Source organism: Tachyglossus aculeatus, chromosome 17, assembly GCF_015852505.1.
Source record: "Tachyglossus aculeatus isolate mTacAcu1 chromosome 17, mTacAcu1.pri, whole genome shotgun sequence".
Classification (NCBI taxonomy): Eukaryota; Metazoa; Chordata; class Mammalia; order Monotremata; family Tachyglossidae; genus Tachyglossus; species Tachyglossus aculeatus.
Genome location: NC_052082.1, coordinates 52,311,109 through 52,325,341, shown reverse-complemented (window position 1 = coordinate 52,325,341; position 14,233 = coordinate 52,311,109). Strand labels below are relative to the sequence as shown.

The 14,233-nt window shown below is 50.7% G+C and overlaps 1 protein-coding gene across 1 annotated transcript; it reads right to left on the bottom strand.

Moving 5' to 3' along the window:
* Window positions 1–3,540: 3,540 nt before the first annotated feature.
* LOC119939624 (gem-associated protein 4-like) lies at window positions 3,541–12,551 on the bottom strand. The gene is made up of 2 exons (XM_038759748.1): window positions 12,362–12,551; window positions 3,541–6,843 (listed from the first exon to the last, which is right to left on the bottom strand). Exons 1-2 carry the CDS (start codon window positions 12,384–12,386, stop codon window positions 3,704–3,706), a joined length of 3,165 nt encoding a protein of 1,054 aa, XP_038615676.1. The 5' UTR covers window positions 12,387–12,551; the 3' UTR covers window positions 3,541–3,703.
* Window positions 12,552–14,233: the final 1,682 nt, after the last annotated feature.

The following is a 14,233-nucleotide window of genomic DNA, read 5'->3' as shown; positions in this document are numbered from 1 at the left end:
TCTTTATCTAGATTTCACAAGACCGGTGGACTCACAACCATTATGAGATCTGGGCAGTGGGCTGATGGATAAGGCCCTGGGACAGGGGAGGAGAGTTTCTGGAGATATCTGATCTCTCCCCAGCAGAAATTTTGCATGAGAAAGCAGTCACACCAGAGCCAAACCCCGTATCTGAACACTTGCAGGAGCAGGAAGGGAAATCAAGATTTTGTCACTTGAGTGTTCTGCTTCAGCAGGTCCCCCACACTCCTGTTCCAAATCTAAAGGTTGCGATTTCAAATAAGACTACTGCAGTAGCCCATGGGGCAAAATAAAGAGGCTGGAGGGTCTCCTGGGTTCCCCTTGTGCCATACACGGCAGACCACAAAAGCTGGGGCTATGATGGGACCCATCTACATCCTCCTCTGGGCTTTGATGAAACAATTCCACAATTAGAATAACTACCACCTAGAAATGGCAAGAGATCTTTACAACTTAAAAAAAATATTGAGCAGAGTCCTGCCTATCAGCCACACTTGCAGGATCTCAATATCTCTCAGTGACTGAGATCCAAAGTCTCCTGCCTTGAAGCAGGAACTTAATTTAAAAATCCTCCCTGGAGACATATGAAATAAACAATAAAAAATTTAAATTGCCAAAATCGGAGGCGTAAACGCCACTAAGAGCTGGGTACTTCTTCAAGACCTTTGTTCTTGGTAGCTTTGGGTACTGAACACCTATTAATTTGTCTCTGTTCTTAAAGTCCAGCGGAGCAATAAGCAGAAATTGATCTAATTTACAAATAGGGAAACTGTGGCCCAAAGCCATTTCCACTTCTCTCCAGCTTCATGTGCTGGGCTTTTAGCCATGAATTTGGAAATGCTTTTCAGAAACGTAAATTGTCATTTTGGTGAGGAAAATACTGGCCTTGTCATACAGAAAAACTTACTCAGTTGATAAGGTCTCAGGGCTCTGGAATCTCTCTTGCTGTCCAAGCGCTTAATACAGTGCTCTGCACACAGTAAGCACTCAATAAATACGATTGAATGAATGTTCACAGCTCACCTGGGCACCTTTTTGTTGTTATTCAAAGCAGTTGCAGATTAAAATGCCCAAAATTCCAGCTGCTGAAATCCATTCTGGGCCGGGCTGTGGACAGTTTGCCTTTTGGTTTTTTTACAGTACTTTTTAAGTAATTACTATGTGTCATGCACTATACTAAGTGCTGGGGTAGATACAGGTTGGACACAGTCCATATACCCTATGGGGTTCAGTCTTAATCCCCACTTTACAGACAAGGTAACTAAGGCACAGAGAAGCTAAATGACTTGCCCATGGTCACTCAGCAGACAAGTGGCAGAGCTGGGATTGGAAGACAGGTCCTTCTGACTCCCGAAGCAGGGCTCTACCCACTAGGCCACACTGCTCCTCTATATATAGTGTGGGGAGGTCTTTGACTGATGGGTCTGACTGGGCACTGGAGGTCAGGATTGCCCAGGCCACTGGACCGGGGCATTTGAAGGAGCCAAGTCGCTTCCCCGCTTAGTGGACTCTTCCAGCCTTACTGCAGACATGGGCCGCAGCTCCAAGAAACCTTCCTGATTTCTCTTAACATGCACCATTCCAGGTGCCCCCGACACCCAACCAGATTGGATCAGCCCTGCAGCTTGCTGGGGTTTTTGTGGGCGGGCCCAATGCCATGCTGTCTATTGATCAGCTGGCCTCGATTTAATCTTTTCAGGTTCTACTGAAAATTCCAACTTCCTTGGTCCAAGTCCCACCAGAACCGTAAGAGGAGAAATCTTCCTTCTTGGCTCCACTGCCACTCTCCAAAGTAGGCTGATCCGCGTGACTTTGAAAATTACCATCGGGCAACCCATCTTCTTCCGCCCACCCTCACGCACACTCCTCACGGCCCTTCCCCTTCGCTTACGTGGCTGGGAATTCCGAAGTCAGACAGGACTCGCACCATCTTACATCTTGGCTTTCACTTGGATCTATCTCAAAAAGCTCTCAAAAGCCTTCTTTCCTCACAAAGTAGATTTCATGTCCACCTTACAGAGATGAAATACGATTGATGATGAAGGACCACAGCGTATCTTCATTCTCCCTTCAATGAGACTGGTGCATTTTCTGATAACTCCATAAATTATCTAGAGACTAGGCTGGGTCAACAGAAAAAACCAAACCACTGAGCTATAAATGAATACGGGATTGGTTTCAAGACAATTGAAATAATACATCTACCACATTGGATGGAGTCTAAAGAGGCTGTGGAAGTAAAGAACTGAAACAAGCTTTGTAAGAGTATAACTTGAATTCAACTACTGAACCGCAATGGTTTCTCTGACACTTTTCAATGGCTATAAGCACCTCAGTAGGAATCAATTTCTTCTGCTTAAAAATATTTTTGTAAATAATGAATTTTAAATGGTTGCAGTTGGCTCCTTTTGCAATCCACATGAAGGACTACTAGCCGCATTGCCATATATTTTCATTTTACCTGAAAGAGAATTCTAGGTGAAGCCAATATAACCAATTCGCAATCCTATCATAACTACGTTTCCCTATTATCCCACCTCAGTTTGTCCAAATCACCTGATGAAGAAATATAATGTATCCAAAATGACTGAGTGGAGGAACAGTTCTACAATGCTTTGCTTCTGACTATACCTACAGGCTCAGCCAGAATAACCGCTTGTTTTTGCTGGCACTCTAGACACACTAGAGGAGTAAAAATCTTCTGGTTCATTTTTTCCATGAGTATGTCTATGTCTGGCATCTCCAGGGAATTAAGAAAAATGACAAAATGAATAAGACGTTATGGGGTATAGGTCCAATCTGAGGTCACGGCTCCCTCTGGTACTGGTGAAGGAAAACATACAGAACAGGAAGTACACAGTCTCAACTTTTTTCTTTTCATTTTCTTGGTCAGTACAAAATGTCTTAGAGAAGCAGCATGGCCTAGTAGAAAGAGAACAGGCCTAGAAGTCAGAAGAAGTTGGGATCTAATCCAGTTCTGCCACTTGTCTACTGTGTGACCTTGGGCATGCCACCAAACTTCTTTGTGCCTGGGTTCCCTCATCTGTTAAATGGTGATTAAGTTATGTGAGCCTCATGTGGGACAGAGCCAATCTGTGTCCAATCTGATTACCTTGTATATAACCCAGTGCTTAGTACAGTTCCTGGCACATAATAACCACTTAATAAATACCATAAAAAGATAAACAATTAAAGATGAGCCTCGACAACTTAAGGGATATTGAAGGCAGTTGAAAGATCTTGAAACGGATTAAAAGGAAAATGGAAGAAAAATGAGAGAAGATGGGAGGTAACCTAACACTGACATAAAATAATTGCTGTGTTGGATACGGAAATCTGTCCAAATCCATTCCCAGTATTAAGGTGCCTTCTTTGCCTTCTCTTCATGCTACTTTTCCCTCTGCCCTACTCCCATCTTCTCCGGGGGACTTCTTAGAAGTCTAAAATTAGGGATTTCAGAGGGTGATAAACCCTAGGAAGAGTCAGTGTCTAACCACAGTGACAAAATTTGGGCAATTGTTCAAAAGGTAAGGAAAAGTAAGATTTATTGAATTTTACAAATACTGAATAAATTTACTTTCTATCTTAACACGTTGTTCACCCTGGTGTGTACCATATAGGGGCCTATATTTCAAATCACTGCAGCGTACAACCCAGGCACTGGGATCCAATCCCCGGGGCCTCAGAGGTTGCTTATCTTCTGCAGCAGCGTCTTGCGCTGCTCCTCGGGACCAACGTTTTCGGCAATCGACAGCAGGAAGTGACGTTCGTTTGCTCTCCGGAGCAAGGAGCTGCCTGAGCCATCGGCCTTGCTCAGGGCTTCATAAGAGGAGAGGAGCTCCAGGACCGGCACGAAGAGCGGATCGCCGACCCCCGGGGGCAACATGGCCATGATGTGAAGGACGTGGCAGAACATCTGGATGTACACAAACAGGGCTTCCTGCGCCAGGCCACCTTCCCGCCCCGGGCTCGGGGGGCAGGCCGACCGTCGCTTGACCGACTCCAGCAGGTCGTTCAGGCCGGTGCCCGTCAGCCTGACGACGTGGTGCCACCCGTCTGGGGGGAGCCAGGAGGCGCAGCTGGCGCTGCAGAGGAACTGGAAACTCCTCAGGAAGAGCACCGACATCTGGAGGTCCTGGGCGAAGGGCTTCAGGTTGAGCAGCGGCATAAAGCGGACGTACTCCAGGCTGTACGGGACGTGCAGGAGCTGCCTCTCCAGCAGGCTCCTGGTCACTCGCTGAAGGGACGCCCACTCGCCGGGGCTGCACCAGGGCAGGACCTGCACCAAGGCCACCAGGAAGCCCTTGCTGAAGAAGTTGACCTCGTCGGGGCTGTCTGCGCTGACGGCCAGGAGGGCGAGCATCAGCTGGCGGGTGGCCGCGGAGGCGCAGCAGCACTCCATCCAGGCCAGCAGCCCGGAGCCCGGGCCGTAGCCCGGGACGGGCCGTGAAGTCCACTCCTCCTCCGGGAGCCGGCAGGTTTCGAAGAGGGTGGCCGGCACCTCGCACTTGAAGTGGCCCCCAAAGATCTCGCGCAGCCTCAGGCCGACCGTCCAGTCCAGGCGGGCTACCTTCCGCTGGAGCCAGGACAGGGACTTAGTCCAGGTCTCCGGGCAGGAGGGCTCGTCCTTGGCCAGCAGGAGCCCAGCCAGCGTCTCCAGGTTGTGGACGACCAGGTCTTTGGAGTCCAGAGAGAGGTGCCGCTTGGTCTCCGTCTGCTCCCAGAACCTGGTGTAGCTGTCCAGCAGCTGGCACAAGGTGAACAGCAGGGGAAAGGGGAAGCAGGACTCAAGGCAGGATGCATCGCAACTGGCTGCTAGCGCCTGGCTGAGGATCTTCAGACTCAGCTCCACTTGCACGAAGTCTGCCACCAGATAAGGGGCCACAAACACCCCGATCACCTCCTCGGGACTGAGCAGGGGTGCCACGGAATGGCCTGCTGGCTCTGAGGGGGGATCCATCAGGTAGTTTAAAAACTCCAGAAACTGTTTCTCCTCCTTGACTGAAGAAAGCTTCCCCCACACACTGTCTTTGAGACAATCCACTAGCAGAGAAGCGCCGGAGGTGGAGTCTTCTCCCTCACTGAACCTGAGGGAGGGGAAGGCACTCAGAATCTGGGCCAGGAACATGTGAGTACCAACGTTGAACACAGCGAGTCTACAGACTGTCTTCAAGGTGGCTTCCGGATGAAGCACGGCCAGCCGGGCTACGGAGGAAACGGCTTTAGCTATGCCCTGTTCCGAAACACTCTGTGTTATCTGATTGAACACCGTATTCAGCTCTTTCTGAAAACCCTCTGTGTAGGCCACAAGCTTCTTGGAAAGACCCTGCCTCCCCCAGGAAGTCAGGACACCTGAGAGCACTTTGTTTTTATCTGGCAGCGAGAGCTCAGTGTAACAGTCTAAGATCACAGTGGTCACCACTTCAACCTGAGACTTGGGAATCTTCCCGTCAGTCACGTCGACGACCGTCGCGGTGATTCCCAACAGCTTCGACACCAGGTCTGGATCGTGGAACAGCGCTCCGTTTTGAACCAGACAGTCTATCCACTCCCCCGAGAAGGCCCACTTCTGCTCGGAAGCAAAGAGGTGGCACATCTCCTTGTACCGATCCATCTTCTGCTCGATGATTGCCATGGCGACTGCGGCTCTGAGGCCCTCCTCCGAGCCCTGGCGCTTTGGTTCCGAAGGGGCTTTCTTCAAGAAGTCCTGGATACTCTCCTCCAGCCTGGAGGCCACCTGCCTCTCGGCCTCACCGATGTCACTAGATGTCAGGAACTGCCCTAGGCTCCGGCTCAACGACCCCAAGCTGTCTCCCAGCCGGAAGATCCCGTAGCTCGTTCTCTGGCTTCCGCTAAGCGTGGCCTGCAGCTCCGTCCCCCACTGTTGAAGCAATCCGTGCAGGAAGCCCCAGCCCACCAAGAGCGTCTCCTTGGGCAGCTTGTCCACCGCGGTCAGACTGACGTCTCTCTCGGCCTCTTTCACCTTCTCGGCCAGCCCCCGCTGGTGGTGACGGTTCTGGCGGTCCGAGTTCCAAATGTTGATGACAGTGGCCATCTTGTCCAGATACAGCACAGCCGACAACGCCCGACTGTCCGCCCCCGTCGGGGCAAACACGGTCAACATGTCGGCCAGGTTGGCCAGGGCGTAGCACTTTAGCTCAGGTGACGTGATGCTGCTTTGGATACTGTTGAGCCCTACCGCCAGCACGGCCAGCAGGGGAAGGACTGGACAGGCCTCCGGTCCTACCTCATCGGAGAGCGACAGATACGTTCGGACCAGCAACCCAAACTGCAAGACCAGGCTGTCCGGCTGTCTTCTCTTCTGCTTCATCATTTCCCTCCAGACATCCAGGAAGAAGGTCACATCTTCCGAGGACGTGTCTTTGGCCACGTGCTCCACAAAGCGCTCCAGTTCCCTGCGCTGCGCACGGGCAGGCAGTGCCAGCAGGAGCTCGACGAGGAATCCCGGCTCCCCCAAGGTCTTAAACAGCTCAAAAAGGATGGTGTGGTTGACGTTGGGGATCATATTCCCCACAGCAAAGAAGATGTCTTCTTGCCACCAGGCTTCAAGGTCTGTGGGAGTTACGGGACTGGGCTTAAAGATTTTGGTCCATATGATGATCAAGATGTTCTTCTTCCAAGACTGGAGGGGTGCCTGGAAGGTGGCCGAGGTGATCTCCGCGATGGCGCTGAGGATTGGCTGCTCAATCAGCCCCCAGTCGGACTTCTGCAGCTCTGCCACGGCCTTTGGGCAGCACAGCTTTTCAGCCAACAGGAACCCGCCACGTAACACGGTGGTTTCGTGGCAGATATCGAAAGGTCCTATTGGGCACAAAGCACATCGTCATCCTCAGGGCAGGGAAATTTCCTCAAAAATCCACCCATAGTTAGCTCCACGGGGAGTTCCTCCAAGGGAATCAGAAGTCCAACGAGGCCTTCAACGCCAGGACCAGAGGGCTTTTATTTAATTACATTTTAAAATGGTATTTGTTAAATGCTTACTATATGCCAGGAACTGTGCTGAGCACTGGGGTACACACAAGCTAATCAGGTTGGACCCAATTCACGTCCCTCCATCGGCTCACCGCCTGAATCCCCGTTTTACAGATGAGGTAACCAAGGCCAGAGAAATGAAGTGACTTGCCCAAGATCACACAGAAGGCAAGTGGCTGGGACCAGGATGCAGGTCCTTCGGACTCCCAGGACCGTGCTCTATCCATTAGGGCCATGCTGCTTGGAGGTGGAAGCCTCAAAAGAAACGAAAGGAAAACACTGCACCCAGCAGTTAGAGATCACAGGGTTTTGTTTCCACAGGAAGTTGCCGCGATAGAAAGCATCAAGAGTCATTGATAAGTGGTCTGTAGCAAGCTTTAGGAGCAAATTAGGACTGCTAGAAGGGTATTTTATGGCCAGGGAAAGGTTAGAGAAGAATTAAACAAAAACAGAGGTGATAGATGGGGTATGAGGGAAAAGCTAAGGCCATTAAATACAACATCTCTAACTAGAAGGATGGCTGTCCACGACAGCAACCGTAACCCCCATTCCTCTGAGTACCCCCATCTTACCTCCTTCCCTTCCCCACAGCACCTGTATATATGTATACATGTTTGTACATATTTATTACTCTATTTATTTATTTAATTTGTACAGATCTATTCTATTTATTTTATTTTGTTAGTATGTTTGGTTTTGTTCTCTGTCTCCCCCTTTTAGACTGTGAGCCCACTGTTGGGTAGGGACTGTCTCTATGTGTTGCCAATTTGTGCTTCCCAAGTGCTTAGTACAGTGCTCTGCACATAGTAAGCGCTCAATAAATACGATTGATGATGATGATGATGAGTGTCCATATGGCCCTTGTTACTGTATTAAATGCCAGGGAAGATTCAGGATAATCAGGTAGGACACAGTCCCTATCCCACATAGGGCTCACAACCTAGGAGGGAGAACGGGTACTGAATCCCCTTTTTACAATCAATCAATCAATTGTATTTATTGAGCGCTTACTGTGTGCTGAGCACTGTACTAAGCACTTGGGAAGTACAAGTTGGCAACACATAGAGACAGTCCCTACCCAACAGTGGGCTCACAGTCTGGATGAGGAAACAGAGGCACAGAGAGGTTAAGTGACTGCCCAAAGTCACACAGCAGGCAAATGGTAGAGCGGGGCTTAGTGCTCACATCCACGGACTCTCAGATCTGTATTCTTTCCAACAGGCCACACTGCTTCCCTACTTTTCACAGCTCCCTTCCAAGGTACGGATAAATTTCTGGCTCTCCCCTTCATGACAGTAAAATAATAACCATGGTGTTGGTTCAGTGCTTGCAATTTGCCAACCATTCCACCAAGCGCGGGGGTGGGCACAGGACAACCAAGACGGCCACGGCCTCTTATCCCAAAGGAGGCTCCCAGTCTAAATAGGGGAGAGGAGGGGTATTTCACCCCCATTTTACAGATGAGGACACTGGAGGTCATAGAAGGTCATGCAAGGTGACACCACAGGCAAGTGGAGGAGCTGTGATTGGGACCCCAGCCCTGCGGCTCCCAGGTTGGCGCTCCCTGTTTCCCGGCTCTGCCGCTAGTACAGCGCTCAGTGAATCAACGTGTTCTAGTGGAAAGAGCTTGGAGTCAGAGGTCGCGGGTTCTAATCCCGGCTCTGCCCCATGTCTGCTATATGACCCTGGGCATGTCATTTCACTTCTATTTATTTTATTTTGTTAGTATGGTTGGTTTTGTTCTCTGTCTCCCCCTTTTAGACTGTGAGCCCACTGTTGGGTAGGGACTGTCTCTATGTGTTGCCAACTTGTACTTCCCAAGCGCTTAGTACACTGCTCTGCACACAGTAAGCGCTCAATAAATACGATTGATTGATTCTCTTTGCCTCAGTTACCTCATCTGTAAAATGGAGATCGAGATTGTGAGCCCCATGAGGGCAATGTCCAACCTGATGACCTTATATCTACCCCAGTGCTTGGCACATAGTAAGCGCTTAACAGATGCCACAATTATTAATTATTATTATGAAGTGATTGGCTGCCGCGGCCCCGCTTCCCCTCAGGCCGCCCCATCCTGTCCCATCCTCTGCCCCACCATGGGCTCCTCTGTGGCTTCCCTCAAGAGTGTGGTTTAGTGGAAAGAGCATGTGCTTGCGAGTCCAAGGATGTGGGTTCTAATTCCGGCTCCGCCACTTGTCTGCCGTGTGACCTTGGGCAAGCCACTTAACTTCTCCACGCCTCAGTTACCTCATCTGTAAAATGGGGATTAAGAATGCGAGACCCATGTGGGACAACCCGATTACCTTGTATCTACCCCAGAGTCTGTCTCCTCCTTCTAGACTGTGAGCCCGTTCTTGGGTAGGGACCGTCTCTATCTGTTGCCGACTTGTACTTCCCAAGCACTTAGTACAGTGTTCTGCACACAGTAAGCGCTCAATAAATATGATTGAATGAATGAATGAATGAACAGTGTTTGGCACATAGTAAGCGCTTAACAAAGACACCATAATTATTATTCAAAGTCCTAAGAGAAGCAGCGTGGCTCAGTGGAAAGAGCCCAGGCTTAGGATTCAGAGGTCATGGGCTCTAATTCCGGCTCCTCCACTTATCAGCTGTGACTTTGGGCAAGTCACTTAACTTCTCTGGGCCTCAGTTACCACATCTGTAAAATGGGGATTAAGACTGTGAGCCCCATGTGGGACAACCTGATGACCCTGTAACTCCCCCAGCGCTTAGAACAGTGCTTGGCACCTAGTAAGCGCTTAACAAATATCAAAATTATTATTACTGAAGGCGCACCTCCTCCAAGAGGCCTTCCCAGAGTAAGCCCCCTTTTCCTCAGCTCCCCCCTCCTCTCCGCATCACCTCATTCATTCATTCAATTGTATTTACTGAGCACTTACTGTGTGCAGAGCACTGTACTAAGCGTTTGGAAACTACAATTCAGCAATTAAGAGAGACAATCCCCGCTCACACAGGGCTTACAGTCTAGAAGGGGGAAGACAGCCATAAAACAAGTAAACAGGCATCAATACAAATAAATTATAGACACGTGCACATCAAAACAAGTATACAGGCAACAACATAAATAGAATTATACATATATACATAAATGTATAAGTGCTGTGTGGTAGGGAGAGGGGGTAAGAGCAAAGGGAGTGATTGAGGCGCTGAGGACGGCTGAGGAAAAGGGGGGCTCGCTCCCTTTCCCACCACACGGCACTTATGCTTATATAATAATAATAATAATAATAATAATAATAATACTAGTAAGCAATGTGGGTCAGTGGAAAGAGCACGGGCTTTGGAGTCAGAGGTCATGGGTTCGAATCCCAACTCCACCACATGTCTGCTGTGTGACCTTGGGCAAGTCACTTCACTTCTCTGAGCCTCAGTTACCTCATCTGTAAAATGGGGATTAAGACTGTGAGCCCCACATGGGACAACCTCATCTCCTTGTGTTCCCCCCAGCGCTTAGAACAGTGCTTTGCACAAAGTAAGCACTTAACAAATCCCATTATTATTATTATTATTAAGCAATGTGGCTCAGTGGAAAGAGCACGGGCTTTGGAATCAGAGGTCATGGGTTCAAATCCCGACTCCACCACATGACTGCTATGTGACCTTGGGCAAGTTACTTAACTTCTCTGAGCCTCAGTTACCTCATCTATAAAATGGGGATTAAGACTGTGCGCCACGTGGGACAACTTTTTTTTATGGCATTTATTATGCGCTTACTATGTGCAAAGCACTGTTCTAAGCGCTGGGGAGGTTACAAGGTGATCAGGTTGTCCCGCGTGGGGCTCACAGTTTTAATCCCCATTTTCCAGATGAGGGAACTGAGGCCCAGAGAAGTGAAGTGACTTGCCCAAAGTCACCCAGCTGACAAGTGGCGGAGCCGGAATTTGAATCCGTTACCTCAGACTCCAAAGCCCGGGCTCTTTCCACTGAGCCTGTCCCGCCATCGACCCCCGGCCCACGTCCTCCCCCGGGCCTGGAATGCCCTCCCTCTGCCCATCCGCCAGGCTCGCTCTCTTCCTCCCTTCAAGGCCCTACTGAGTGCTCACCTCCTCCAGGAGGCCTTCCCACACTGAGCCCCTTCCTTCCTCTCCCCCTCGTCCCCCTCTCCATCCCCCCATCTTACCTCCTTCCCTTCCCCACATTACCTGTATATATGTATATATGTTTGTACAGATTTATTACTCTATTTATTTATTTATCTTACTTGTACAGTCCCTTCTAGACTGTGAGCCCGCTGTTGGGTAGGGACTGTCTCTATGTGTTGCCGACTTGTACTTCCCAAGCGCTTAGTCCAGTGCTCTGCACACAGTAAGCGCTCAATAAATACGATTGATTGATTGATTGTACCTATCTATTCTATTTATTTTATTTTGTTAGTATGTTTGGTTTTGTTCTCTGTCTCCCCCTTCTAGCCTGTGAGCCCCCTGTTGGGTAGGAACCGTCTCTATGTGTCGCCGACTTGTACTTCCCAAGCGCTTAGTCCAGTGCTCTGCACACAGTAAGCGCTCAATAAATACGATTGATTGATTGTACATATCTATTCTATTTATTTTATCTTGTTAGTATGTTTGGTTTTGTTGTCTGTCTCCCCCCTTCTAGACTGTGAGCCCGCTGTTGGGTAGGGACTGTCTCTATATGTTGCCGACTTGTACTTCCCAAGCGCTTAGTCCAGCGCTCTGCACACAGTAAGCGCTCAATAAATACGATTGATTGATTGTACCTATCTATTCTATTTATTTTATTTTGTTAGTATGCTTGGTTTTGTTCTCTGTCTCCCCCTTTTAGACTGTGAGCCCGCTGTTGGGTAGGGACTGTCTCTGTATGTTGCCAACTTGTACTTCCCAAGCGCTTAGTCCAGCGCTCTGCACACAGTAAGCGCTCAATAAATACGATTGATTGATTGATTGTACCTATCTATTCTATTTATTTTATCTTGTTAGTATGTTTGGTTTAGTTCTCTGTCTCCCCCCTTCTACACTGTGAGCCCGCTGTTGGGTAGGGACCGTCTCTATGTGTTGCCGACTTGTACTTCCCAAGCGCCTAGTCCAGTGCTCTGCACACAGTAAGCGCTCAATAAATACGATTGATTGATTGATCGAGCCACGCTGCTTCTCCGGTGATGAGCTTGATCACCTTGTATCCCCCCCCGGCGCTTAGTCCAGTGCTCTGCACACAGTAAGCGCTCAATAAATACGATTGATGATGATGATGATGATGCTCTGCACATAGTAAGCGCTTAACAAATGCCGTTATTATTATGATTATTATTAGTTGAGTGAGAGAACGAATGAACTCCGGGGCTGGCCTGGCCTGAGGCCCCGCTCACCGCTGTCCCGGAGAAGCCAGTCCATGGCGGCGCCGTTCGCGGGGAAGTCACGGGGAGAAGGGGCCGCTGCTCAGCGCTCAGTACGGCGCTCTGCGCCCCGGTAAGCGCTCAGTAAGTAGGACGGAGCGGTCCCGAGCCCCTCGCCCGCCCGCGCGCTCCCTCACTGAGGTAACCGGACACGCGAGGCCGGCCGCGGGCGCGCGCCGCCGTCAGCCTCCATCGAGCCGGCGGCGCCGCCGAGAGCATGCGCGGACTCCGCCCCCGCCGACGTCACCAAACACGCGGAAAGCCCCGCCCCCGATGACGTCACCAAAGGCGCGCGCATGCTCTGCCAATGCCGGCGCCCCGATGACATCGCCAAGCACGCCAAAAGCCCCGCCCCGATGACGTCACCGAAGGAGCGCGCCAGCTCTGCCATCGCCGGTGCCGCCTCCCGATGACGTCACCGGAGGCGCGCGCCTGCTCTGCCACCGTCGGCCCCGCCTCCAGATGACGTCACCGACGGCGCGCGCATGCTCTGCCACCGCCGGCGCCGCGGGCTCCGCCCCCGATGACATCGCCAAGCACACCCAAAGCCCCGCCCCGATGACGTCACCGAAGGAGCGCGCCTGCTCTGCCACCGCCGGTGCCGCCTCCCGATGACGTCACCGGAGGCGCGCGCCTGCTCCGCCACCGCCGGCGCCGCGGGCTCCGCCTCCAGATGACGTCACCGACGGCGCGCGCGTGCTCTGCCACCGCCGGCGCCGCGGGCTCCGCCCCCGGTGACATCACCAAGCACACCAAAAGCCCCCGCCCAGATGACGTCACCGAAGGTGCGCGCCTGCTCTGCTACCGCCGGCGCCGCGGGCTCCGCCTCCCGATGACGTCACCGACGGCGCTCGCATGCTCTACCACCGCGGGCTCCGCCTCCCGGTGACGTCACCGACGGCGCGCGCATGCTCTGCCGCCGCCGGAGCCGCGGGCTCCGCCTCCCGATGACGTCACCCACGTCGCGCGCATGCTCTGCCACCTCCGGCTTCGCGGGCTCCGTCTCCCGGTGACGTCACCCACGGCGCGCGCAAGCCCCGCTGGCTCCGCCCCCTGGTGACGTCACCTCGGGGAATCAATCAATCCATCAATCGTATTTATCGAGCGCTCACGGTGTGCAGAGCACTGGACTAAGCGCTTGGGAAGGACAAGTTGGCAACATATAGAGACGGTCTCTGCCCAACAGTGGGCTCACAGTCTAGAAGATTGACTGCTTGGAAAGTACAATTCAGCAACAAAAAGAGACAATCGCCGCCCACAATGGGCTCACAGTCTATAATCAATCAATCAATCGTATTTATTGAGCGCTTACTGTGTGCAGAGCGCTGGACTAAGCGCTTGGGAAGTCCAAGTTGGCAACATCTAGAGACCGTCCCTACCCAACAGTGGGCTCACAGTCTAGAAGGGGGAGACGGAGAACAAAAGCAAACATACTAACAAAATAAAATAAGTAGAATAGATATGTACAAGTAAAATAAATAGAGTAATAATAATAATAATAATAATAATGGCATTTATTAAGCGCTATGTGCCAAGCACAGTTCTAAGCACTGATAATAATGATGAGGGTATTTGTTAAGCGCTTGCTATGTGAGGTTACAAGGTGATCAATCCATCAATCAATCGTATTTATTGAGCACTTACTGTGTGCAGAGCACTGGACTAAGCGCTTGGGAAGTACAAGTTGGCAACATATAGAGACAGTCCCTACCCAACAGTGGGCTCACAGTCTAAAAGGGGGAGACAGAGAACAAAACCAAACATACTAACAAAATAAAATAAAGAGAATAGGTATGTACAAGTAAAGTAAATAAATAGAGTAATAAATATGTGCAAACATATATA